The 26,193-nt window shown below is 42.8% G+C and overlaps 1 protein-coding gene across 1 annotated transcript in view; it reads left to right on the top strand.

The window, feature by feature from the left end:
* KCNJ4 (potassium inwardly rectifying channel subfamily J member 4) overlaps nucleotides 1–19,406 on the top strand; it is a 90,442-nt gene extending 71,036 nt beyond the window's left edge. The window contains exons 2-3 of the mRNA XM_083156480.1: nucleotides 7,846–8,432; nucleotides 17,794–19,406. Coding sequence (XP_083012606.1) covers nucleotides 8,413–8,432; nucleotides 17,794–19,096 — 1,323 coding nt within the window. The 5' untranslated portion in view covers nucleotides 7,846–8,412 and the 3' untranslated portion in view covers nucleotides 19,097–19,406. The remainder of the gene's footprint in view (nucleotides 1–7,845; nucleotides 8,433–17,793) is intronic.
* Nucleotides 19,407–26,193: the final 6,787 nt, after the last annotated feature.

Below are 26,193 nucleotides of genomic sequence, written 5' to 3'. Positions count from 1 at the left end.
GTATAATACTAGGACAAATAAAATGGAATATAATCAATAAATCACATACTGTATAAACAATGAATACAAATAAAAATAAAAATAATACAAGAAGTAATAATTGATAAAAACTAAGTAGTGGAGAATTTTAGGTTTGCCAAAGTGGAATAAAATGTCACATAGGAAAGTGCACTTTACCAATTGAGAGTTGTTATACCACTAGTAGGTAAGTTTCAGTCCCCGAATAGGTTCAGTCCTCACTATTTCCATGGAGCTCCTTGGCAGCCGCTGGAGGAAGGCAGATGGAATAACCCAATAGGCTGGAGATCAGCATCCTCTCACACAGGTGGCCAAGAGAGTAGTAAGCCACTGGAGGATTTCAGAGTGGGGGTCCCAATTGGAAAATGGGGGTAATGGAAATAGAGCAGCGATTAATCAAAGTCCGCAGTAGGCAGTGATGTCTCCCATAAATTGCATAAATCCTGGAGGTGAAGGCTGGATGCCACTGGCGCGTTTCGCTATCCACTGTAGCTCTATAAAAGGTGTTACTGAACAAATAATCTCCCAGTTCCATATGATTCCCAATCCTGTATTTGAACATACTAATCAAATCACCTCTCAACTTCTGTTTCTCCAGTGAAAACATTTTCAGCCTGGCTAACCTATCTTTGTATTCTAGTGATGCGAGACCTTTTACTAGCTAAGTCGCCATTCTCTGTACCTGTTCATTTCATTTATGTCCTATTTAAGGACATAAATTAACACAGTATGCCAAGTGTGTTCTAACCAATGCCTTGTAAAGAGACACTATCACATTGGCATCCCTTGAATCCATTCCCTCTTTTAATGCATGCCAGTGTCCTGTTTGCTTTTGCTGCTGCACTTGAGCAGTGTGCACTATTACCCAATTTTTCATCTATGATGACCCCCAATTCCTTCTCTACAGCAGAGTTAACTCCATTTAGCCTTGTTTATTTTTGTTCCCATAATAATTACTTTACATTTACTTTACATTTTTCAACATTAAACTGCATTTTCCACCTTTCCGCCCACCTTTCCAGTCTACTTAAGTCGCTCTGTAGTGTGTCCACATCCGTTCCTGAGTTCGTTTCAGTAATGATTAGATGGCCCCATTTCGATAGTGGGGGGTCTGCACAGGCGCATGCGCGTATTTGCAAATGTCCAGACCCCAGGAGCCAACGGCTTTGGTGAGTTACACACTTGCTTGGCCGTTCACTGCAGGGAAGGGGGACCGGGGTGATTATTATTATTATTATTATTATTATAATTTTATTTATAAGGCGCCACAAGTGTTTCGCAGTGCCGTACAAAGGAACAATACAGGGAGACAAAGCTTGGCATAACATTTAATAAATAACAAAAATACAGTACAAATAAAGAGCACCACAGTTCAATACACATTACAGCTTAAATGTAAGTAGTGAGGACCCAATCAACATACAACTAGAGGCTTGATGCCAATGATGGAGATGAGTATGAAGATGGTCACTGAGTGTTGGAGTAAAGGAGAGCTGTGAGTGAAATGTGAAGAGAAGTGGGCTTTGACAACAGGAGGGAAGAGGGCCCTGCTCAGAGGATCTTACAATCTAGTAGGAAGGGGAGACAGACAGATTACAAGAGGTGTAAGCGAGTGGGTGGTGGTTAGATAGCAGGATGTAAAAAGGCAAGGGGTCGGAGAACTAGCTGGTTTATGCAGTGATCTAGCTGGCAGCAGCAGGGGAACACCCAGCATTTTATGGTTGTCCCCATAAAAATGCTGGGCATTCCCCTGGGAATGCAGGTGGGATGCCCGTGCCCACCCGCTATTCGGCGGACTCTGACGAAAAAAAAAATGTCACTTTAAACCATGGGTCTTCAAACTGTGGCCCTCCAGATGTTGTGAAACTACAAATCCCAGCATGCCTTGCCACAGTTTTAACACTCCCTTATAGCAAAACTGTGGCAAGGCATGCTGGGATTTGTAGTTTCACAACATCTGGAGGGCCACGGTTTGAAGACCCATGGTTTAAAGTGACTTTTATTACCAAAAGGGAGAGAAATCTCATCAAATGTTTTCTCTCCCCTTCTCGTACTTCCCCGCGCATGGTATCAAAGGGATTCGTTGTGGTAGGGGTGGTGCGGATGTTTGACTGGGTGGCGTTAAACCCACTCGATAAGCAGAGAATTACTGAGGCTTATCAAGTGAACCTGAATCAGGCCCTTTATGTGCTGTATACAGTATGTTGACCCTTTTGTATATCATTACCTGTTTTTCTCCTGCAATTTATTAGCTTTAATTTATTTGAAATAAATTGTTAAAAAAAAAGTATGCAAACTTGTATGACACTAAAAAAACACATTAAAAACTACTTGAAATTAAGCTTTAATTTGAATCATGTCAGACTTAAGACATACAGCCCCTTCCTTCCTTCTCCTGCTACAAGTTCTCCCTTACCTGACAACGTGTCATTGAATAGAGACCCAAGTGTGTATTTGTCATCAAACAATATGCAGCCAACAGATGTTCATTCTCTACTGCATCAGCTTGAGAGTTTGGCTACTGTTACATCGGAGAATTTAAGGAGTTGATGCAAGTTGTGTTCTGATGGAATGTGTCAGATTTATAATGTTTGCCATCATGTTTCATTTTGTTAAGGGCACAAAGAAAATTAGTACCTGGTAATCTGACTCATGAGGTTTTTTTTTTTTTTTGGGGGGGGGGGGGGGTGAAACACATGAACAATAAATTATTAACCTCTTGCAGTTATGCATAAACTAATAAAAACATGTCCGAAACATTAGACATGCAGACGATTTAGTTGTACTGAAACTGCAAATGCTAGGAGACATCAAATCAAGGCAATAAAATCTGCTTTCTCTTAATGACATTATTGCACTTCTGCGCGTGTGTTTGCAGATGGTTCTGCAGGTGAAGATAACGTAGGATGGTCTGGAGCACTCATTAGTCGATGTTCCTATTTTTGTAAGTGGAAGATTAAGACTCTTAACACCGGGCACATTAAGCACAATGGAGGTGTTCTGCAGTGTGTAAATCACGTTTGAATATAGCTGTACTTTTTGGGGGGCTTTTGTGCTCATCTTCTCTGGCAGGGGTAAGCATCCTGTGGGACCCCAGCTACTGTAGAACTACCCTAACAGCAAATCAGTGGCTGGGCTTATGACGCCCATACACGGTACGTTTTGTACCGTTTGAGGTGATGCGCGCTCCCATGCATCGCATGGTACAAAGAGTATAGGTGCCCATACATGGTGCGATGGGGCAGTGCGATGAGATGCGCGCTCCCGAGCACATCCCATCGCACAGCACATAGGCCCTTATTCAGATCTGATTGCACTGCAGGTGGGGTAGATGTAACATGTGCAGAGAGAGTTAAATTTGGGTGGGGTGTGTTGAAACTGAAATCTAAATTGCAGTGTGCAGCCAGTATTTACCCTGCACAGAAACAAATTAACTTACACAAATCTAACCCTCTATGCACATGTTACATCTGCCCCACCTGCAGTGCACATGGGTTTTGCCCATTTTCCAAACAAATTTGTACTGCGATCAGATCTGAATAAGGCCATAAAGTCTGTGCTGCCTGTGCTTTTAAGGTGCCCATAGACGGTCCATTCCGTCCGTTCTGTACTATGAGATGCGTGCTCCCGCGCATCTCATTGTATGGTACAAAAAGTATGTGCTGCACATACTTTTTGTACTAGCTGTTCATCGCATCGCATCGCATCGCATCGCATCGCATCGCATCGCATGCACAATGCATGCACAAGGCATGCAATGCAATGTGATGTGTACTATATAAGTACTATATAAGTGCCGAACGGATCCGATGAACGGACCATCTATGGGCACCTTTAGTACTAGATTCCATCATATCTAGTACAAAAAGCACGGTGCTAGAGCACATTGTATGCTTTATGTACTAGATGCTACGCAATCTAGTACTAAAAGCACAGAGTCCATTGCACCGTGTATGGGCACCGTAAGTGCTGCCTGTGCTTTATTAACTAGATTGCATCACATCTAGTTTAAAACGCACGGTGCTTTAGCACATCGGTATGCATTTTGAACTATTGTAGATGTGATGCACTGTGTATGGGCATCATTACTGGGTGGTGTAGTTTCACAGCAGCTGCACTACACTTGCTCTATGGAAACATGATGGGTTGTGCTGTATAAAGTAATTCTTAGGAAACATTTATTTTTTTACAATAGTTAAATTAAACTTTAGTGGAGAGTAGATCATATATTACAAAAACTGTCAATATGCTACAGGTCTATGTGTATTTATTTTACATCATTTCACATACAATAAAATACTTTTTTGTCACATTCAGGCTTGTTGTGTTGATCCAGATGAAGGCAAAACAGCCCTTTATAGCCTTTTACACAGAGGAGGTCATTCTGGTTGGCTCGCTAAGCAGCATCATTTTGCTGCTTACCGAGCCTTGTAACATGGATGTTATGTATAAACATCAATTCGCAGGGTAGCATGTGGGCCTGAAATCATTTGATGGTAGCTGATCATTAAATGATTTCTTCAGTGATCACAAATCTAAGTCAGACTCTGCTGATTTAGATCTACTGGCGTCCTGCTCTTAGAACTGGGCAGGCAGCTGACGTCTGTGTTTTCATGGGTACACCCTCTGTCGGTCTCCTACACGCCTCCCTTTTGTGAGGGCCTCAGAGACTCTACAAAGGTGCCCACATAGAAGCCCTGCATATGCGCATAAGCGAATCTGAACATCCACAGAGCTTCAACATCGAACCCCCGTGCAAATGTACAGGCAAGTTCGCAAACCAGAATGACCTCCAGAGCCAAGAACAAGGATTATTGGTGGGGGGGAGAAGTCGCAGCCAATCCCCCTTGAGCCGCCTTGGACCATCCTAGGCAGCAGGATCGCATGAGATATATCACATGCAATCCCATTCCCCACTGTCACAAGGCGGTCCAAGTCGAAGTTCGGATGTGCAAGCAGGTCTGATTTCCAACTCAAATCCGATGCACACGGGACTGCAGATCGGATCAGATCTAGGGCGGGATGTATTAAAATACATCGCCGCCCATCGCGGCCCCCCCCCGCCGCGATGCCGCCGCATATGTACTAACATATGTGGCTGGCATCGCGATGCGGTGACGGAGGCCCCCCGCGATACCTGGAATGTGGTGTGCGGGGGGTCTCCGTCACCTCTCTGCCCCCTTCTGCATCCCTCACGCCGGGGACAGCTATGCAAGCTGTCCCCGGCGCCTCTTCCTCCCCCCCTGCAGCCGGAAGGACGTCCGGCTGCGTCACTAGGGGGAGGAAGGTGTTACCTTCCAGGTCCAGGAGGACCTGGACCAGGTAAGAGAGGGAGGGGGAGAGGGGGGTCGGCGGGTTTTTCGGCGGAGGCGTCGGGCGGCGAAAAGAAGCCCATAGGCTTCTATAGGGTATCGCCACCCAAAGGTGGCGATACCCTACACTGCGGTGACGGTGCGGTCGGGTAATAGTACATAGGAAAATGCGGTAAAACTGGGGTTTTACCGCATTTTCCCTTTAGTACATCTCGCCCCTAATGTGAAACACATTTGATTTGTTGTCCTGATCTGTTGGAATTGGGTAAAAAGTGGCCAAATCGCACTAGTGTATTGCCAGCTTTATGCTGACTACACATGCTTACTATTTTATTGTAACTGATTTCAGGCAACATACCATAGCATGTATAACCCAGAAAGTACAACAATGCCTGCTAGTAATTGGTCGAGATCATTTTTGTATCATCTTTCCATTGGCATGTCTATAATTTGCTGCAGGTTGTACATTTCATACAAGCTTCTGGGTCTAGGGATCCCAAACTGTACAGTGTGCACCCATAATATACTTAGTCCAGTCCAGCACTGGCCAGCACTGAAGAACAGCAGAAATCATGTAGTAATAGAGAAATCTCTGGGAACATGGAAAAGTGCCATGTTACTGGAGACATGTACATGCCAGAAGGAGGATACCCACAAAGATTTTGCACGAGTCCTCTCAAACCACCTCTGCATGTTTGCATATATGGACATAAGATGACCACAAATAGTCTTTTTGTACAGTCATTTAGGGCCTTATTCTAGTTCACTCTTAGAGGCAAATTCCTTCTCAGGTGGACAAAACCATGTGCACTGCAGGTGGGGCAGATGAAATTTGTGCAGAGAGAATTAGATTTGGGTGGGGGTTTTCTTCAAAGTGAGATCTATATTGCAATGTAAAAATAAAGCAGCCAGTATTTATTCTGCACAGAAACAAAATATCTCATCCAAATCTAATTCTCTCTGCACATTTTACATATGCCCCACCTGCAGTGCACATGGTTTTGTCCATCTAAGAAGGATTTTGTCAGAAAGAGTGAACTAGAATAAGGCCCTTAGTGACAACAGTGATAGGCCTTAATCATGTCAGGAGTGGGCCAGTAGATCAGCCAGCAGCTATGCATGTCTGGCCCTCGTACCTGTTGCTTACACAAACTGTGGGGTTGTGGCTGTACAGCTAATGTACTCTTTTCCAAAGTGAACTATCCCATTTTGTTTAGTCTGTCATTGTATGCAAACCCTCTTTTTAGTATAAAAGCCCACCTTAGGATTGCAAGATTTTAATATACAGCAGGTTGTAAGATCTTTCCAGATACTTCAGACAAGTTGAATCTGATTTTATCTCACAGTATAATTATGCAAGAATAGATTTTATTTTATAAATGAATGCACTTGCTGTCCACATTAATTACTGTATATGTATTTTGCATTTGAGAGTATCAGTCGTCTACCCAGCGGCGTAGCTACGTTTTGTGCGCCCCCCCCGCCGTCAGGGGGGGGGCGCCCCCCGCCGCCCATGCAAACCCCCCCAATCCCCCGCAGCCTTACCTTTCGCGCTGGTCCCGGCAGCTCCGTTCTTCTGCTGAGGACCACCACAAAATGGCCGCCCCCATACAGCAGACAGTAGGTAAGGTAAGCCTGCGGGGGATTGGGGGGAGGTGTAACTATAGCACCGCAGCCCCCGGCGCCCCCATATGCACAGTGCCCCCCCGCGGTGGCGGGGGCTGTGGTGCTATAGTTACGCCACTGCGTCTACCATGCAATGCAGGTAGATATTGCAAATAACAAACAATCAGCTGCATTGCAAACTAACGCCTGTCAAATATGGCTTTGATGTCTCTTGTACCCAGGGCAGGCGACAGGGGGGGGGGTCAAATGGGACACTTGTACCGGGCCCCAACCTTGTGAGGGGCCCCAATGCTCTGAGGGGCTCAGGGGATGTAAGCATGGCTGCTGCCCTAGCAATAGTTTATAAAGGTGCTGCCTGCCCACCTGGCTTCCTGGAAGGAAACTTACATGGACCCTAATCCAGTATTCCTCCTCAGTCTGGTCACCTGTCCAACTACCAGTACAAATGAGTTACGTGACATCACAAAACACAGTGAACCATTCGATGCACAATGCTGCGCCCTCCCATCTGCCCTGCTATATTATATTGCATAGTGAATATCAATTATCCTTTATTTCTAATTATAAAAACACATTCAATGCAATAAAAATCTTGGTGTGACGTTGGGGGGGCCCCAGAGATATCAGTGTACCGGGCCCCAAGATTTCTGTTGCCGGCCCTGCTTGTACCCAGGAACATCACATGATATTAAACATCCTGATTTTTCTCAGCCTTTAAAATTCATATTCATATGCAGTAATGTCTATCAAGAATTATTATGCAACTGGAAGATGAAGAAACAGATAAAAATAACCCACGTTCTCCACTGTGAACATTACAGCAGATGGTTTTTAGATGGATTTGGCTTGGTATTTCTTTTATCTGTTGCTATTTTTCTTTTTCCTACAGTAAGAATATGGATTGTCGATTACAGTGCAGCCTGAGATTCGGCTGCTAAGTCTATGTGGAGTTCTCTTACATTACCAGATAAAGCAACAATACCAAGATACTCATGCGGAACCACAAAGAACAACTTTGCGCTAAGACAGCCGTGGCGGAAATTCCACTTCTCACACCACTGAAGAGTTTTTAAAGGATCTCCTATTACCACATTGCTAAATTGAGGATGAAGATTATAGGAATTCATCTCTTAAATCAAAATCCTACATTAAAATAAATCTGGATTGTGTGCATTAACCCCACTTCAAACACCACATTGTCACCTTTCTACATTCTGCATTCATAGAGAAAAATCAGGAATAACATTTTTGAATCAAATTAAGTTTCCAAGAAATAAAACAAGCAGAAATGAAATTGTAGGAAAAGATACTGCTTTAAAAATATTGTCACGTTTTCTGATCTGCAATGATGTCTTTGGATGCACATTGGATGGCCAGCTCAGAAGGCCTCAGCTAAGCAGGATTCTGTGCTGCAGAGAGACTTCAATATCTGTCTCCTTGGGCATAAGTATTAGCAATGGATACAGTACGTAGCAGGTAAGAAAACAGCTCCAGAATTCACACCCCTGCAAACATTGGCTTTGATGATCCCATCCAATATGTCATTTTAACACCAATTCATTTTTTTTTTTTTTTTTTAATAAAGAAATGTGCTAGTATTAACATTATTGAAAAATAATATAGAAAGGCTTCCATACCTGGACAAAATCTTCATACACTTATTTTATTAATTTCTGAAATGAATTCACTGCTTTATATCTGTCTCAGGAACTTAAAAAAAAAAAATGATATAAATAAACACACACCTGAGCACCTTCAGAAAAATGCCAGAGGTTAATTGCGGCAGAAGCTCAAAAGTGATATATATGTATATATATATTCTGCCTTGACAATGGGGCTACAGGCCCCAAAACATTGTCCTTATTTATATACAAGAGGTTTGTACTTCAGAGTCTTAGTGCCATGAACGCCCATTACTTATCACGGATGTCGCATACACGATGCAGGGACTAGCCATGTAAGTGTCTTTTCCTCCTCAGGAGGATGTAAGCAGAAATCTGATATATGCAATGGGCACAGGTGGCACTCACGTCCAGTGGTACAAGTAATCATCACTTTATACTTTAGAAGAGAGGTGATGCCGCAATAAAACAAATAAATTCCCCCCTAACTGTACTTTACTTCTTACTCCACCCATCTCCACCTCCTCTTCTTCTTTACTCCACCCGTCACTAAATATGACATCTTTTATTGATATTAATATTTTCAAGCTGTTTGTTTTATAAATGTGTACATTTTGCAAATGATTACTTATGCTTTTCAATTATTTCCAAATGAATGCATGATATTGTCTGCAAACCTATTTGTAGACAGTATACTGAAAGAATGGTATACAGATGTCAGACAATGTCTAGGTCAGCACTTAATAGATTGACACCAAATAGTCAACATGCACAATGTTGATATTTACAAACGGTCAACACAAGGTTGATATGGCAAAGGTTAACATATGAAAAGGTTATATGAGTTTTTTGGGGATTTTTAAATTTTTTGAACTTGCTTTCAACAAACAATCATCAACAAAACAAGCCAAACAAGGGGAATAATTGGGCATCCACATACTCAGGTGTCGACATTAACACCAATAAGAATGTTGTGCTTTTCATGTTTCGACCTTTTCCATATCGAACTTTTGCTTGTGTCAACCTTTTGTCAATGTTGATCTTCTACATGCCGCTCTTTTACTGTTAACATAAAAACTGTCAACTAAGACATTATCTTTGAGGTATACCACACTTGAATAATCATGGGACAGTAAACACATTGATAAAGCAGTACAGACCAGAAGGGTACAGTAGGTTACAGAACCCTGCCACTACTATAAATGCTTATTAACTAGTGACAAAATAGTTTGATGGTGTAAGTTCGCGCAAGGTACAAAACTCGTACACTTCGCCTTCAATTCAGTTAGAAATTACAATTTTGCACTACTCTTTGGGAATTTTGTATAAAAACCGCATGGAAAAGTAGAGAGACCTTCCTAGACTCAACTTTGTTACAAGAATTATATAGAAGACTATACATGGGCAAAAGGAAAGTACTGTACCTTTTAAAAGGTGGAATTTATTAATAAAGAAAAATGAATAAAGAAAAATAATTTAAAATATATAATATATTTAAAGTAAAAGCATGTAAAAAGCCTATAATTTTTGTTTATTTGCAAAGGAATTTAAAGTAAAATACAAAATAGAAATAGAAAAAGGGATATTTGGTGTAATTTGAGGCCACATTTAATTTATTTTAAAACAAAATAATAAAAAAATATTTTCATTGAATTAAATAGTTGTATTTCATTTGGGGTGCATAAATTAATGACAAAGTTGATTTTGCGCTACTTCAAGGCCATTTCTTTCACCCCCAAAGTGACATGTAATTATTTGTCCAATTAAAGTGAAAAATGTAAAATGCCTATTTATTAGTCTTTACGGGGGGTGTCCAGAGGGTTCTAACGCAAGTCCCGACATTTTTACCTTGAGATAAAAAATGTCCCTACCTTTTCACATGCTCATGGGGGGTACAGACAAAAACAGGCACATTTGCACTAAAAACGAATGTGAGTTTGCAATTTGGATTGCGGGACCAAACTCTTACCAAAGGTTTTATGTGTTGTTCTCACTTTTGCATTGTCGCATGACCTACAATATAACTATGTGTTCACACTGTTTTGCTCTCATTTAATGCATTGCAGACACAAAAATGTTGTGTTCAAGAAAAAAAACAATGACAATTTTGTTTGAGCAATATATGTATATACAGTATGTATATATGATATTTATGTTTAAGGGGTAGATTTATCTATGATCTACATTGTTATTACTCTTTATAAATAATGAAAATTAAAAAATGTAAATAAAATAATGACTGAGGCTCCAGCCAATCAACTTCTTTTATGTGTTTGAAAAATGAGCTAATTGTCTGGAGCACCATTTATCATTCATCATGAGTGATAACAACAATATCTGACCCTAAATAGTTTTAATATTTGAAGGAACTGATTTTCAGCCTTTCCTGATATTGTTCTTTTGCTATCAAATGTAGCTAATATAGATAATTTGTAAACCTCAAACAACGAATATTGGCCCTTATTCTAGTTGGATCGATGTATGGCAGTGATTTTCAACCTTTTTACCTTGCGGCACACTAAATAAGATTCTAAAATTGCCAAGGCACACCATGAGATCCCAACAGGGCAAAAACTTTGGCCCCCACAGGAAAAAAACTAACCTGTTGGTCCCCATATAAAAAACAAACTCACTGGTAACAACATAAAATACATTGGCCCTTCACATGAAAAGTAGAGACCAGTAAATAACAGTTGAACTGGTGATTGCTGTAAACTGGTTTGGGCATCTCTAGATCTGGGGGCACACTTGAGAACAGCTCAAGGCACACTGGTGTGCCACGGCACAGTGGTTGAAAAACACTGATGTATGGGCATGTGCCGCCACATTGTGCGAGCCACAGCGAATTGATTGTTCACAGGCCGCTCGCACACAGCAGTGCAGGTGTGGGCCAGTGCAGCTGATGTCAGCAGATGTCAGCTGCTCGCACACTTCCCGAACAGAGACCACCAGATCTAAGACACCAGAGAGGTGTCTTTGATCTGCGAGCGCTTGCAAAATGATTTGATGGTCAGCGACCATTGAATGATTTTGCCCCATTAAACATCCATTCGCAGGTATGCGGGGAAATCTGCGTGCGAGGGGGGCATTTGTGTGGGCGGCGTTTAGAGGACCCGCAAAGCTGCGTCAACCAGAATCACCCCATAATATGGCTCATTTCTTTGTTGATTACAAAATATGGCTGTGCTTTACGGTATAGCTATAATTTAGAGATCCATTTATACTAAATAAAAGTGCAGCAGCAGCTTTGGCAACTATTAATTTAAGTAGCACAGATTAAACATTGGCTGAGCTAGAAGAAAGTTTATTTGTAACACAATTATTAAAGACGAAAGAATAATGTACAAATAATGAAAGGTAAAAATGAATTGACAACAAAAATTTAATTCTAAATTGGGACGCCAGCAGCCAATAATAAGGAATTTTGTGTGTTTTTATACTCCAATTTCTGTTTATTACCCACCTATTTATTATTAATATTTTTGATGTCTTTATATATATAAAATATTCTTGATATATACAGCGTGTCCTCCATCATTGTGCACAGCGTGATTGAACCAATGTATTGGATATTTTTTATTACCTCCTCTTTTTGACAGCGCAGTGTATACCCCCCAATCCAACAGAAATTGAATTGGCTAGATTCAATGACTGTGAGTTTTCAAATTATATTTAAGTTTAAGGGGGGTATTCAATCCCGGCCACTATTTCTGCTGATGGAAATAGCGACCCTGGCCTATTCAATACTGCTGTTACCGACAACATTGAAGACCGTTTCCGACAAAACAAATCCAACTTGTTGAATCTGTTTGGTCAGAAATGGCTGCGGTTGGTGAAACCTCCCAGCCGTTTTTACCTATACGCGGAGTTTCCAATACTCAACAGCCAGAACACTGAATTCTGGCTGTCAAATTACAGTCCAACAGAACGAAAACAGGGGCATTCCGACAGTCGGAATCGCAGATTGAATACTCCCCTAAATGTGAAATTCTGCTTATGATTAAAAAAAAAAAAAAAAAACATTGTACTGCATTGAATAAGTTGTATTTTAATAAAAAATAAATTTAAATTAGATTTAAAAGTTATGTAAGTTATCAGTCCCAAAAAAACTAGTACTCAGCGTTATTCTATAACCCTGACTATTATTTCATCATGATGTCATGTAGTGACATCACTCCCCCACTCAGAGTACATGTAGATAAGGGTGAGTCAGGGTTGCGTGGGCCAAGCAGTTGGAGGATGTATTAGAATAAGGTGCATTTGGGTCCCCCGTTGTGTCCCTGCCTGCAACTTGATGCTGAAATTACAGCCCTGAACTGCTGTTAGACGCCACCAAGGCCTCAAGTTGCCATGACAACATAGTTATGCTGAGTGTGGAACAGTCACAGATGGTTCTTGATAAAGCCTGAGAGAGCAAAAAATAGGATCCTGCGTTACATAAGATGCAGAGCTTTGAGAAGTCATTAGAGTCTCACGATTGTGTCCTGTCACTATCTGAACAATCAAGAAGTTCCATGTTACTGTGACAGCTCCTCAAACAACACCATTACCATAAGCCCAACAAAATGGTATGATTAATAGTGTATAACTGGATAATAATGCCATCTTAGTCTCACAGAAAAGGGTAGCTTCCCTAATTGATATATTCATAAATCTAATTCTGTTCATTTTGTCATTACTAGGAAAAGAATACCATAAAATCTAAAATATAACTAATATAGAATCTAATCCTAAAGTGTCACAGTAAAAAAAACAACATTGAAATTATGAAATTGGTTGTGGTACAAGTGTATAGATTTTATAATCAATGCTTGGAAATAAAATGTACTGATATGATTAAAGTTTTAGATATTTCTATATTGTCATATGAAATACAGAAACATAAAAAAACTAACATAATCGTGGGTAAAAATCTGTAAAAGTTACAATAATAAAATATAAATATACATCAATGTTATTTTTAAATAAAAAAAGGTCAGTTATAAAAAAAGAAATGCAAAATGTGTAATAAATAAAATAATATAAAAATAATAAGTGAAAAATAAATGAAACAGAAAAATAAATGAATGGTTACAGAAACAAAAAAAAATCTCATATGAAAATTGTCTAACAGAAAATGGAGGACAGACAATGGGCAGTATTCAATGAGAATACAGATGACGTGCAGCGAATCCTGTTTAGGATCCGCTGCACATTTGCCACTGCCCGCCGCGTTCCGGAGCCTAGCCGGCTCCAGTATTCAACGAGTCAGGGGCTCGCTGCCCCTGACCAGCGAATTTGAGCTTCTGTGGCGATGCCGCAAGGAGCCTGAGGACGATGGCAGGCAGGGAGATGGAAATCTCCCTGCCTGCCCCAGAACGTTTGTGGGGGGAAGGTGGGCTCCCCGGGTGCCAGGCAGCACAGGCTGCCCCCCCGGGGGTGTCAGCAGGGGACCGGGTATATTCACTACACCCGATCATGCATATGTAATGATCGGGTGAAGTGAATATATGAATATCTAATGAGCGGCTCGGCTCCGGCCCCCTGCTGGCTGGTCTGTGTAAAAAAATAAATATATATATATATTTTTTTTAATTATATATATATTCATGTGCTTACAGCACATGAATAAAAATAGCATGCCCCTCCTCAGAATAAAATTCCTGATTTTTTTACACCAAATGTAAAAAACAAAACACTTTATTTTAAAAGTTCACATTCCACTTCACCATAAAAAAATAGCGATTGAATATAGCGGTGAATCATGGCGAAAAAAACCTTGAAATGTATTCGCCATCTGGTCATTGAATTGGGTGATTCACCGTTTTAGTCAAAAATTCGCCTTACAGCACAAAATCGCCATAAAAACATGGCGAATCAGCCTCATTGAATACCGCCCAATGCAGTACGAAGTATTTATCTGCAGGGTTCTCTATTTTCTATTAGTCCTCATAATTAATAATAATAAAAAACAATAGCATGCAGTCAATGAATAGTCTGGCAATGGCTTCGGCACACCTCTAGTGTCTGCTTATGGTTGGAGATAAAGTACCAACAAACCAGCAACTAACTTTCACTTTATCACCGGCCTCTTTATCTCCATTCAATGCTTAGTAAATAAATCCCAAAATATCATATTCTAGCATGCTATGATGAGCCTATTTACCAAAATTTTAAAAATGCTGCTGCTAATTATTAGTCCTTATGGTGCATATACTTGCTGAGAGCTAGAGTCCTGCTGTTGTTGCTGCAAAAAAAAAAAAAAAAACATTTAATTTTGGGAGATTGATAAACAGCATGCATTTTATTGTGTGCTCTGATACTTGCATTATATCCTGAAATATAGGCTCAATAAATAGCCTTCTTCCTTAAGTTACTGATAATGACCACAGGGTCAAAGGGGTTAATAAATGCACCCCTTGCACAAGCTGATAGAAGTTAAGGTGCAGATGCGCTAGCTGTGTATTAGTACAATAACCTGATAACCTAACGCATGCCTGTCTCGTTTTTCATGTCCTGCAGCAGGGGGGGGGGGGGGGGGGGGGCAGTTGGAAGTCCCCCCCCCCCAACCTGAAGGGAATACGCATGCGCACATCATCTATTCAGCAGCACAGAAGGTGAAAAATGGGTGTGTGGCCAGATGGTGCCCTCATTTGCATAGATCACGCCTATTTGTATAGGCCACACTCCCTTTTCGACACACGTGCGGCTGCTTCGCGCGAGTGTCCCTCTTCAGAAGGTTCAAAAGTTGGGAAGTATGCCTAATGGTTGTGCCTGGGCCTCAGGGCTAGAAACCCTGTTCCCACCATCCTGCCAGGTCAGGGGATCGGAGGATTTCCCCTGCTGCGGTATGGACCCCTTTAGTCTAGTTTTAAATCACACAATCATTAAACTTATACTAAAAACTTTTAATAAATCACACAACTTAGATACTGGGGAGCGATTTAATTGTTTTCCTCCCGGCAGCCACTAGGAGGTGCAAAATGCAGCAATTCAATTTTTGCTTAGTTTAGATGCCCCTAGCTGTGAAGGTGCCATTTTTTCTAACAGCTTCCTGAGGTGCAAGAAAAAGTGTGAGCTAATTTGGAACTTTCTGCATCCAAATGGGAGTTAGGATGTCCAAAGCAGAACTTCATACTGGTTTTACCATTTTATACATGGGTGCCAAAAATGTAAATCCTGACTGTTGTTTGGGCATCTAAACATAATTAAATGTCTCCCAAATGTCCTGCCAAACATATGATGCCGTGGCTAGTAATGTTTTTCTCAATCAGGCGCTCAATTAGTGGGGGCCAGATGTATCAAGCTTCAAAAAGTCATAAAGTGAGAGTAAAAAAAACAGCCAATCAGCTCCAATGGGTTTGAAAAATGACATGTAGGAGCTGATTGGCTGGTGGTTTATCACTCTCCACTTTATCACTTTTTGAAGCTTGATATATTTGGCCCTTGGTCTATAGTTGAAATGTGTACACAGCCAATTACTACTGATGAATAAAAGAGCTCTGGGTGCCAAGCTACCGCATCAATCATCATTCAAAAATATGAGGTGTCCATGTTAAGTAGGCGTATCATAGCATTTGGGACACTTATGGATTACGCAGGTTCTGTGGCTGATTAATACCAGATGAAATGCAGGCTTGATGTCAGCCAGCCACACAACTTGTGTAATTCATGACAGTGGGGTAACTAAGTTTTGGGCGCCCCCCCCCCCCCCCCGCCGTTAGGGGGGGGGGGGGCCCCCACCGCCGCCCGGCCAAGCACCCCCAATCCCTCGCCGCCCCGCCGCCCATGCAAACTTCCCCCCCAATCCCCTGCAGCCTTACCTATCGCGCTGGTCCCGGCGGCTCCGTTCTTCTTCTGCTGAGGACCACCACAAAATGGCCGCCCCCATACAGCAGACAGTTTCAGAGAACAGTATGCTATATGGGGGCGGCCATTTTGTGGTGGTCCTCAGCAGAAGAACGGAGCCGCCGGGACCAGCGAGATAGGTAAGTCTGCGGGGGATTGGGGGGGGGTGTAACTATAGCACCGCAGCCCCCGGCGCCCCCACATGCACAGCGCCCCCCCGCGGTGGCGGGGGCTGCGGTGCTATAGTTACGCCGCTGATTCATGAGTGTCGCAGGTTAAAGGGAGAGTAAGGTAAGCGGTACTCTTTACCTAGAAGGGCGCCCATCGCGGCCATCGCGGGCATCGCATGTACTAAAAAATCGCATGCGATGCGACCGACGCGATGACCGCGATTTCCCATAGGGAACAATGTTAAATGTCCCAATTGACCCGATTTTCCTGTTCAATGTCCCAATTGACCCGATTTTCCCTAGGGAACAATGTTAAATGGCCCACAGAGGCCAAATAGGCACCCTGAAGTGTGAAATGCCCCCCCCCCAATTGTTAACGTTACCCCACGATCAACGTCAACCCGAAGCGTGGCGAGCGCAGCGTGCCCGCGAGGTCCGGCGGTACGCGTCCTACGACCTTTTCATACCCCCACTATCCACGTCGGCGTGGAGTTTAGGATAGAAAGTGTGGCGAGCGCAGCGAGCCACCGAGCCCGAAGCGTGGCGAGGGGACGCGGACACCTTCACAGGTATACGTGTCCCCTCGCGGGCTTCACAGCTGTCCGCGTGCGCTCGCCACGCTTCGGGCTCGCTGGCTCGCTGCGCTCGCCACACTTTTTATTCTCAACTCCACGCCGACGTGGATAGTGGGGGTATGAAAAGGTCGTAGGACGCGTACCGCCACCCCTCAAGCCTATTGTTAAGTGATCTGCTGTTATTCCAAATGCTTTATAAACTCTTTATAACTTCACAGTGGTGTAAGTTTGTCCCAATTGCCCGGAGACAAGATAAATATTGGTGCCCCCCCCAATAGCTCAATCATTAAGGTGTCTATCTCCAGTAAGACAGGTCATGGGTTCTTCTAATACAGAGTGACAATTGTAAAAATGATGTTAGGAGGGGGAGACAGCCACAGAGATGATATTGACAGCTTTCAATTAACTGATTCAAACTCGCATGGAAGGAGAGGTGCCCCCTTGGTAGCAGGAGCCCGGCGACAGATGACTCCATAGCCTCCCAGAGTTACGCCTCTGTAACCGCATAATAAACTGTCTCAATAAATGGATTTAAAAGTAATTAACATCACTGTATTTTACATCACAAAATGTAAATTGTTATGCAGCTTGTAGACTTTTAACTTTTTCTTCATATAATTAACTTTCTTTGTGTCTCCTACAGTAGGTACAGTATTGTATCCACAGATGAAGAAGGTCTCCGCTTGCCAACTCTGGGTCTTAATGGTCATTGGACTTCTTCACTCCACCATCCTCATTCCCGGCGGAAACTGCGTAACCGTTATGTTAAAAAGAATGGTCAATGTAATGTCTATTTTGCAAATCTCAGCAACAAGTCACAACGTTACATGGCTGACATCTTCACCACATGTGTGGACACACGTTGGCGCTATATGCTGCTCATTTTTTCTGCCGCTTTCCTAGCTTCTTGGCTTTTCTTTGCCTTTCTCTTCTGGTGCATTGCTTTCTTCCATGGGGATTTAGCTGTTGTTGTGACATCTGGAGGAAAATCAGGTCCACCAAAACCATGCCTGATGCACGTGAGCAGCTTTGTGGAAGCTTTTCTCTTCTCCGTAGAGACACAGACCACAATAGGGTATGGATTCCGTTGTGTGACTGATGAGTGCCCTTTAGCTATACTTGCAGTAGTGGCACAATCTATCCTTGGATGCCTCATCGACTCTTTTATGATTGGAACAATCATGGCCAAAATGGCCCGGCCTAAGAAACGGGCCCAAACATTACTTTTCAGTCATCATGCTGTAATTGCCCAAAGAGACGGTAAACTCTGTTTAATGTGGAGGGTTGGCAATTTGCGCAAAAGTCACATTGTAGAGGCTCACGTAAGAGCACAACTTATCCGACCGTATGTTACCCAAGAGGGTGAGTACCTCCCTGTGGATCAGAAGGACCTGAATGTGGGATATGACAGTGGGTTGGATCGTATCTTTCTAGTTTCCCCCATAATTATAGTGCATGAGATTGATGAGGAGAGTCCACTTTATACAATGGGGAAAGAGCAGCTGGAGGAAGAAGACTTTGAAATTGTTGTTATTTTGGAAGGGATGGTGGAGGCCACAGCTATGACAACTCAAGCACGGAGCTCATATCTAGCAAGTGAGATCCGTTGGGGACACAGATTTGAGCCTGTTGTATTTGAGGAAAAGAGTCATTATAAAGTTGACTATTCACACTTCCACAAAACCTACCAGGTTCCTGGAACCCCAGTCTGCAGTGCACGGGAACTGCACGAGAGTCGTATAACTGCTTTACCTTCCCCAAGCGCCTTCTGCTATGAAAATGAGCTGGCTCTTCTCAGCCAAGAGGAGGATGAGGATGAAGAAGCTATTGGTGGTGGTCCAGATGAAGGAGTCATTCACGTCATGGGAAGTCATTTAGAACTAGATCGCCTCCAGGCCTCCATGGCTCTAGATAACATTTCTTATAGAAGGGAGTCAGCCATATAATGTCAGTCCAAGGATTGGCAGTGCGTCCTATGACTAAGCTTTTCAGGGTGGTGGTGTATTTATACTTGTGTGTCTGAAGTCTCTAATCCCTATAAAAGTACAGACATTTTGCACTGCAACAATATAGAATTGGATATGTATTAACTTCTCCAGCAATGTTTCCACTTCAACAAGTTTGAATGAGTATTCTCTTTAAACAGGGCACCTTGCCAATTTTTCTTGTGGTGAAACAGGGAACAGGGCAGGGTTCATCTATTGTATATATTTTTGTACAGATGCAAATGAAAATTAAATCTTAAATCTGTGCTCTTCCAAGCCACACATGCTTCTATAGTGATTTTTTTTTCTGGCATTCATACATAATGGCATACAGGTGGCAGCTGTAATGAGAATAAAGATAAACAGGGTTAAATGAAGACAGAAAAATGTATTTGTGCAGACATCAGCATATATGTCACCATATTCTTTCATGTAAATATCATCATAGGACTTTCTGTAGGTCCTTATCAGTTATATTACTAAAATCTGCTAGAAGAGCTCACTATTTATCAAGAACAAAAGAATGGAATATATGACCTAGCCGGTGCTCTTTTTTTCCGGTAGCCAAATCAATATGATATCACTCCGCCATGGATTTTACATGAAAGAAAGGAGTGTCATATATAGTGAAGTACAGTAAAATTTATATATACATTGTACACACAAAACATATAAAACTGTAATATCTTAAAATGCACTGGGCAAAGAATAAGGTGCATCAATTTTCCATAAATTCATATACATGGGTGGCAGTGGTGCATAATTACCGGGTTCAACAGAACTGGTTTTAATCAGTTCTTAAATAGCTCAATTCAAATATCCATTTCTCAACTACTGGATACAAGGTCCCCTGGGCTGCTGTCCTTGGTGTAAAGCTTATCTCCTCCACTGCTTCCGAATGAAACACAAAACTCACCAACGCGTTTCTTCCCATATGGGGACTTTATCAAGGTGTAGAGATTTGTGTAAAATAGGTCCTTATTTATATGTTCTCCATCCAATCCCTTTGTCCGTGGCCCAGCTGGAAGCTAATTACTAAGCACTACATGTCCCCTAGTCCTCCTTGGGGCCGCAAACTTCCTGTATCCAGTATGACACTGGCATACAGGATTGTTAGATGCACACTAGATGTCTCCTTCCTCCATTGCTAATACCTATACAGAATTTATGAACTTAACTTGTAAGCTTTTTGTTATTTGGTCACACTGTCCGTTATTACACTTCAAGGTGCTAACATACCTTAAATTCGAACCCATCATCTTTGGCATTGCAGTCAGACACTCTATACATAAGCTACAGTATCTGACCCTGCATTGAAAGCTAGACAATTCCAGATATTTTAAGTTCACCTTGTACATCATGAAAAAATGATTTTCATTGCAGCTAAGTATATTATGTTGTATGTGGTAGCTCTTAAGTTAACTGCATGAATGTGGTATAAATAGGATTTGTGTCCAAATACATTTCCTATAAACAATGTGGGAAGAGGCTAAGGCTTTCTTTGGGATCAGTTTTGTCATGCCCCTTACCCATGAGGGCATCTACATAATGCCTCTAGTAAAAACTGGAGAGAGACGGGGTGGGGGCAATAATCCTCTTTCTGACACAGAGCACTAACAACTCTAGTTACAGCTCTGAGTAGAGAAGCCATGGCTACTCTTCCATTCCCCAGGCCTGTGTCTGACTTACTGTAAACTTTGTATTTACGAATGGCAACTTCAGCCGAATTCAGGTGTACAAATGAGTACACCATTGATAGAACTCAGCCGTATATGGCCCTGAGTTCTATGGTGGTCGGCTCATTTACTAACATTCGTATTGCTGAATTCGGCTATGAATTCTGCAGAAAATACAAATGGGAAATAGACCACATTTTCTAGTAGTATCGTCCTGCGGCCTGGGGTCTCCCCTAAGAGTATGACCAGACCCAGGGTCTTTGGGCCAGTACAGGGTGCAGAAATACAGTGGAACAAAAAACTGGGGTACCAGCACCGGGCTCTTGGACAGGTCCTGGTTCCCAAAATATGGGGGACAAAAGGAATAGAGGTCCCCCATATTTCGGAAACCAGCACCAGGCTCCAGCAGCCAGAGGTATCATGCCACATCCAGGGGACATACCTACCATGACTGTTCATCCCTGGCCAGGTTACTGGGGGAGTGGGAACCCCCCAATAAAGGGGTAGACCCCCTCCAGTGTAACCCCAGCCTGGATGCCCCTGGTGCCCGTTGGTGGTGGGCTCCAGGTTGATGGCAGTGGAAGCGTTAAACAAAAATTAAAATAAGGTATTGAGTTTTGTAGTAGGACTATAACCCCAGCAGGCCTCCCAGCATGCTGCAAACCGGGTTTTTTAAAATTATTTATTTTTTTCTCTATTTTTACACATATCTGACTGATACCGGGCCAAAAAGTGAGGGGGAATGGGTGGAACTGAGTTCCACCACCTCTAATGGTGAGGTGGAACATTTTCACCTCCACATTAGCCCTGCAAAATAATTCTCACAGAAAAACATTATAGTTTGCAGGGGGATGCCAAAAACCCTACCACTGGCCCTGTCTTTGCCTAATGGGCAGGGGTTAAAGTGAGGGGGAACTGGGTGGAACTGAGTTCCACCACCTCTAATGGTAGGGGGAACTGAGTTCCACCTCTACCACTGCCCTTAACAGTAATTGTAACACAAAAGTATGTGATATCATGCCATCATCTCCGCTGAAGTGAAGAAGAGCCACTAAGAGGAGCAGGCACTGTGCTTGTTGAAGACAGGGTGAGAGGGGGCTGGAGGAACTCAGAGGTGATGAAGCTGCTGGAGGTACATAGGGCATGGAGCTGCTGGAGTGAATGAGACAGATGTGTATAAGCAGTACAACTGTGGACGTTATGTGTATAAGGAGCACTACTGTGTGATTTAATATGAATCAAGGGCACTACATGTGGTGTAATGTGTATATGATTGTGTATATGATTGTGTTCCGTGTGCAAATTCCCTGGTCTAAACTCTGCCTAATGAGGGGGTGGGGCTGAGGTGGGGGGGGGGAGTGTTAGGGGAAAATGGGCATGGCCTCTAGAAAAGGGACAAGTAGCCAGGCTGTTATTGCTGCTTGCTCCACACATCAGGTGAGTGTTGCACTTATGTCACCAGTAATTGCTTTCCACAGGAGGTTAAAGAAGTGTTCGTCTTCCCCTCACTTCCTATTGGATTCTTAGGTTTGTAATTTTTGGGTCCTTCTCTTGTACTTTATAACTCTATGGAATCAGCAGAGCGTTGGTGACTTTTACACACCATGCACTGTAGCAGTCGATGACCCCATCCTGTGATTTTACATGGTCATCTGCTTCATGGGTCAGATCAGTGATGACTAACCTTGACCCTCCAGCTGTTGTTGAATTACACATCCCAGCATGCCCTGCATCAATTTTAACATGGCCAAGTAGAAAAACTGTAGCAGGGCATGCTGGGATGTGTAATTCAACAACATCTGGAGTGTCAAGGTTGGCCATCACTGGCTTAGATGCTGTTGTTCCTAAACACTTCCACTTTCCCTTACAGCTGACCATATAATATGCAGCAGCAGAGCCGGCCTTAGGCATAGGCAAACTTGGCAATTGCCTATGGCATTTGGAATGCCTAGGGGCATCAGCAGCTTCTGCTGATTAAAATGATATGCAGCATGCCTATATTCTGTGTGTGAGTGAGGCTGTATCTGCATATGAATTAGTGTATTCATGGAAATCACTGTAACATAACATTCTGTATGCAGGTACAGCCACAGGCGCACACAGAATATATTCATGCCACATATCATTTTAATCATCGGAAGCTCCTTGTGTATCCTGGTCACATAACAATGCAAATAAGATGAATTTTCAGCAAAAAAGGCACCCAACGTTAGCAGAACTGGCCAGGAGCTGCATGGTTTATTGAGTTAAGATGTATGAGGAAACATCTGTATCCAAGCAGAGGCAGAGGTCACAGTGTCTGCGGGTGGGTTAATTGTGCAATAGTGTTCGGCATATGTGTAAGGGGCATTATGTGTGTCATGTATAAATGCATTAATAATGTGCGACATATGTGTAACAGGCATTATGTGTGTCATGTGTATAAGGGCATTAATAATGTGCAACATATGTGTAATGGGCATTATGTGTGTCATGTGTAAGGTTATAAGGACATTAATAATGTGTGTCATGTGTAAGGGGCATTACTGTGTGGTATTATCAGGGGTGCCGAGAGAAAGGGGTAGGGGGTACAAATTACCTAGACCAAAGTCTGACTGAAGGGCGCAGTGGGGGGCCCTGGGCCCCCTCCCCTTAAGTGACAGCTGCAGCTGCAGCTCTTCTCCTCTGCCCAGCACACACTGCTTTGTGCTGGGTTGCAGTGTGGCCATGGAGGGTGCTTAAAATACAATATTTTCTCAGGATTTTTTTCTAAGGGTATAATGTGAATAATGTGAGGAGTAATGTACATAAGGTAAAGTGGTACTACTGTGTGATGTAACGTGAATAAGGGACACCATCGCATGATATAATGTGAATAAAGTTGCACTACTGTGTGGCATAATTTGAATTGGGGGTACTATTGGGTGGCCATGCCCCTTCCCAGCAAGAACAGACCCCTGTTTGGGCTGCGCACCAAATGTGTGCACTGTTTCTATTTAAAATATTGCGGGTAGGAACACCAAAATGATGACTGCTATGATGAGGGTTGATGGTGCTGGGAAAGTGGAGCAGGGTCAGAGGCGGAACTAGTGGCGGTGCTGGGGGGCACCAGCCAAAATCTTGCCTAGGGCGTCATTTAGGCTAGGGCCGGCTCTGTTCAGCAGGGATGAAATTCACAAACCGTGAATACTTAAAGGTGGCATCCTATCACAGTATCACACAAAGGTGACATCCTATCACATTACCACACAAAGGTGGCATCCTATCACAGTACCACACTTGAAGTCACTGAGGGGTAGATATATGAAACTGTGATAAGGGAGGAGCAGTGATAAAGTACATGGTACTTTATCACCGGACAATCAGCTCTTAACTGCTGCTTTTTAAACCCAGCCTGTAACTTAACAGTCAGGAGCTGATTAGCTGATGATAAAGTACCAGGCACTCATACATCTTCATCTGTACTCTTTAGAAAGAACCATGTTGTATCACAAATGTTTGCAAATGGAGACTGCATGACTAGGTGCTTGAATTTATACACCTGTGGCAACGGGTATGAATGAAACATCTGAGTCCAATAATTAACAGGTGTGGCCAAATACTATTGTCCATATGGGTTCAGTATGATTTTCCGACAATTAAAATACTGATAATCACTTGGCCAACGTTGCAGGATGTAAATTCTGCTGATCAATATCCCAAAAGGTACATAAGACAGTTGAAATACTGACATGTAGGGGGAAATTTGCTAAGAAAAATTTGTGAAAAAAAAATCGTATTTTCGTACGAAAATACGATTTTTGGGGCGTATTCGTATTGATGGGACATTCGTATTTGTATTTACAAATACGAATGAACACACCATCGATAGAATATGACAGAAATCACCATTCAAAAGAATGGTGGTTCCTGATTTACTACGCGGCCGTATTGAAAATTGAAAAAAAGCCTGGTGCTGTCCTCGATGCCCCTGAGCGGTGGGCATCGAGCTGATTGCAGTGCAAAAAATAAAATAAACTATTGGTTAATACTGTGGAACTATGAGTCCCAGCAAGCCTCCCCCGCAAGCTGGGACTTGGAGAACCACAAGTCCCAGCATGCGGGGCATTAAAGGGCCCGCTGGTACTTGTAGTTCCACAGTATGAAAAATAGTCAAATAAATACACACTGACACATAAAAAAATAAAACTTTAACCCCTTACCGACGCAGCATGTTTTTGCCTTCCTGACAGAGGCCTTTTTTTCAAATCTGACAGGTATCACTTAAGTGGGGATAACTTTTTTTTGCTTTTACTTATCCCAGTGATTTTGAGATTGTTTTCCCGTGACACATTGTACTTTAAGTTAGTGATAAATTTTGGTCGATACAGTTTTTTTTTTTTTGTGAAAAATACCAAAATGTCGTAAAAAAAATGAACATTTTGCAATTTGCAAAATGTTACATTTTCTGCTTGTGAAACAAATAATCATACCACTCAAAATAGTTAATAACTAACATAGACCATATCTAAACTTTATTATTACATCATTATTTCAACTTTCTTTTATTTTTTTTGGACGCTAGGGGGCAGCAGAGTCTAAATTTTACACATTACACAGTAAACGCTGCTTTTGGCTGTTCACGTTTGAACAGCCAATCGCAGCGATCGCCCATGGCGGGGGGCATCGCTGCCCCCCCTGGGCAATGAGGGAAGATGTCTGCTGTCAGGGACAGCAGACATCGTCCCTCTGTCACCGCGTCCCTAGACGCGGTGACACTTTGAAGTCATGACGTACATTTACGTCATGTGTCAGGAAGTACAGCCCGACCATGACGTAAATGTACGTCAAATGTCGGGAAGGGGTTAATACATCTAAAGCCCACACATACTGATACTTACCTATCTTGAGCCCGTCGGTAGGTCCCTGGGTCCGGGGTCCGGGGATTCATGGTCCAGGGTCCGGTGCTGCAGAGACCTGGGGTCCGGTGGCTTGGTTCCGGGGCTGAAGAGTCCGGGGCTGAAGAGTCCGGGGTCCAGGATCCGAAGAAATCCATTTGGGGACCTGTGGAAGGAAATCCTACTCACCAGGTCCTCTGGCGAAGATCCCGTCTTCTTCTCTCCGCCGCAGTCCAAGTCGCGCATCACCCCGCTCGGACTGAGGAGAGACGCAGAGATCTTTCATCTTCCGTGCCTCTCCTCCAAATGATTCTATTGGCCGCCTAGCAGCCAATCAGGAGCCGACTTTCTCGGCTCCTGATTGGCCGCGGGACCTTATTTTATAAGTGTCCCCCGGCTGTGACATTACCCTGCTGGCTGGTTTGGCCTGGGGCTGGTTCTTAAAATACGCAGACCCTATTAATTTTGTCCCCCCATATTTTGGGAACCAGTCCTGGACCTGGAGTCTGGGGTTGGTTGTACAAAA

This window comes from Crinia signifera, chromosome 8, assembly GCF_055691185.1.
Source record: "Crinia signifera chromosome 8, ASM5569118v1, whole genome shotgun sequence".
Taxonomy (NCBI): domain Eukaryota; kingdom Metazoa; phylum Chordata; class Amphibia; order Anura; family Myobatrachidae; genus Crinia; species Crinia signifera.
Note: the sequence above shows the minus strand (reverse complement) of the source record. Positions and strands in the feature narration are given on the sequence as shown.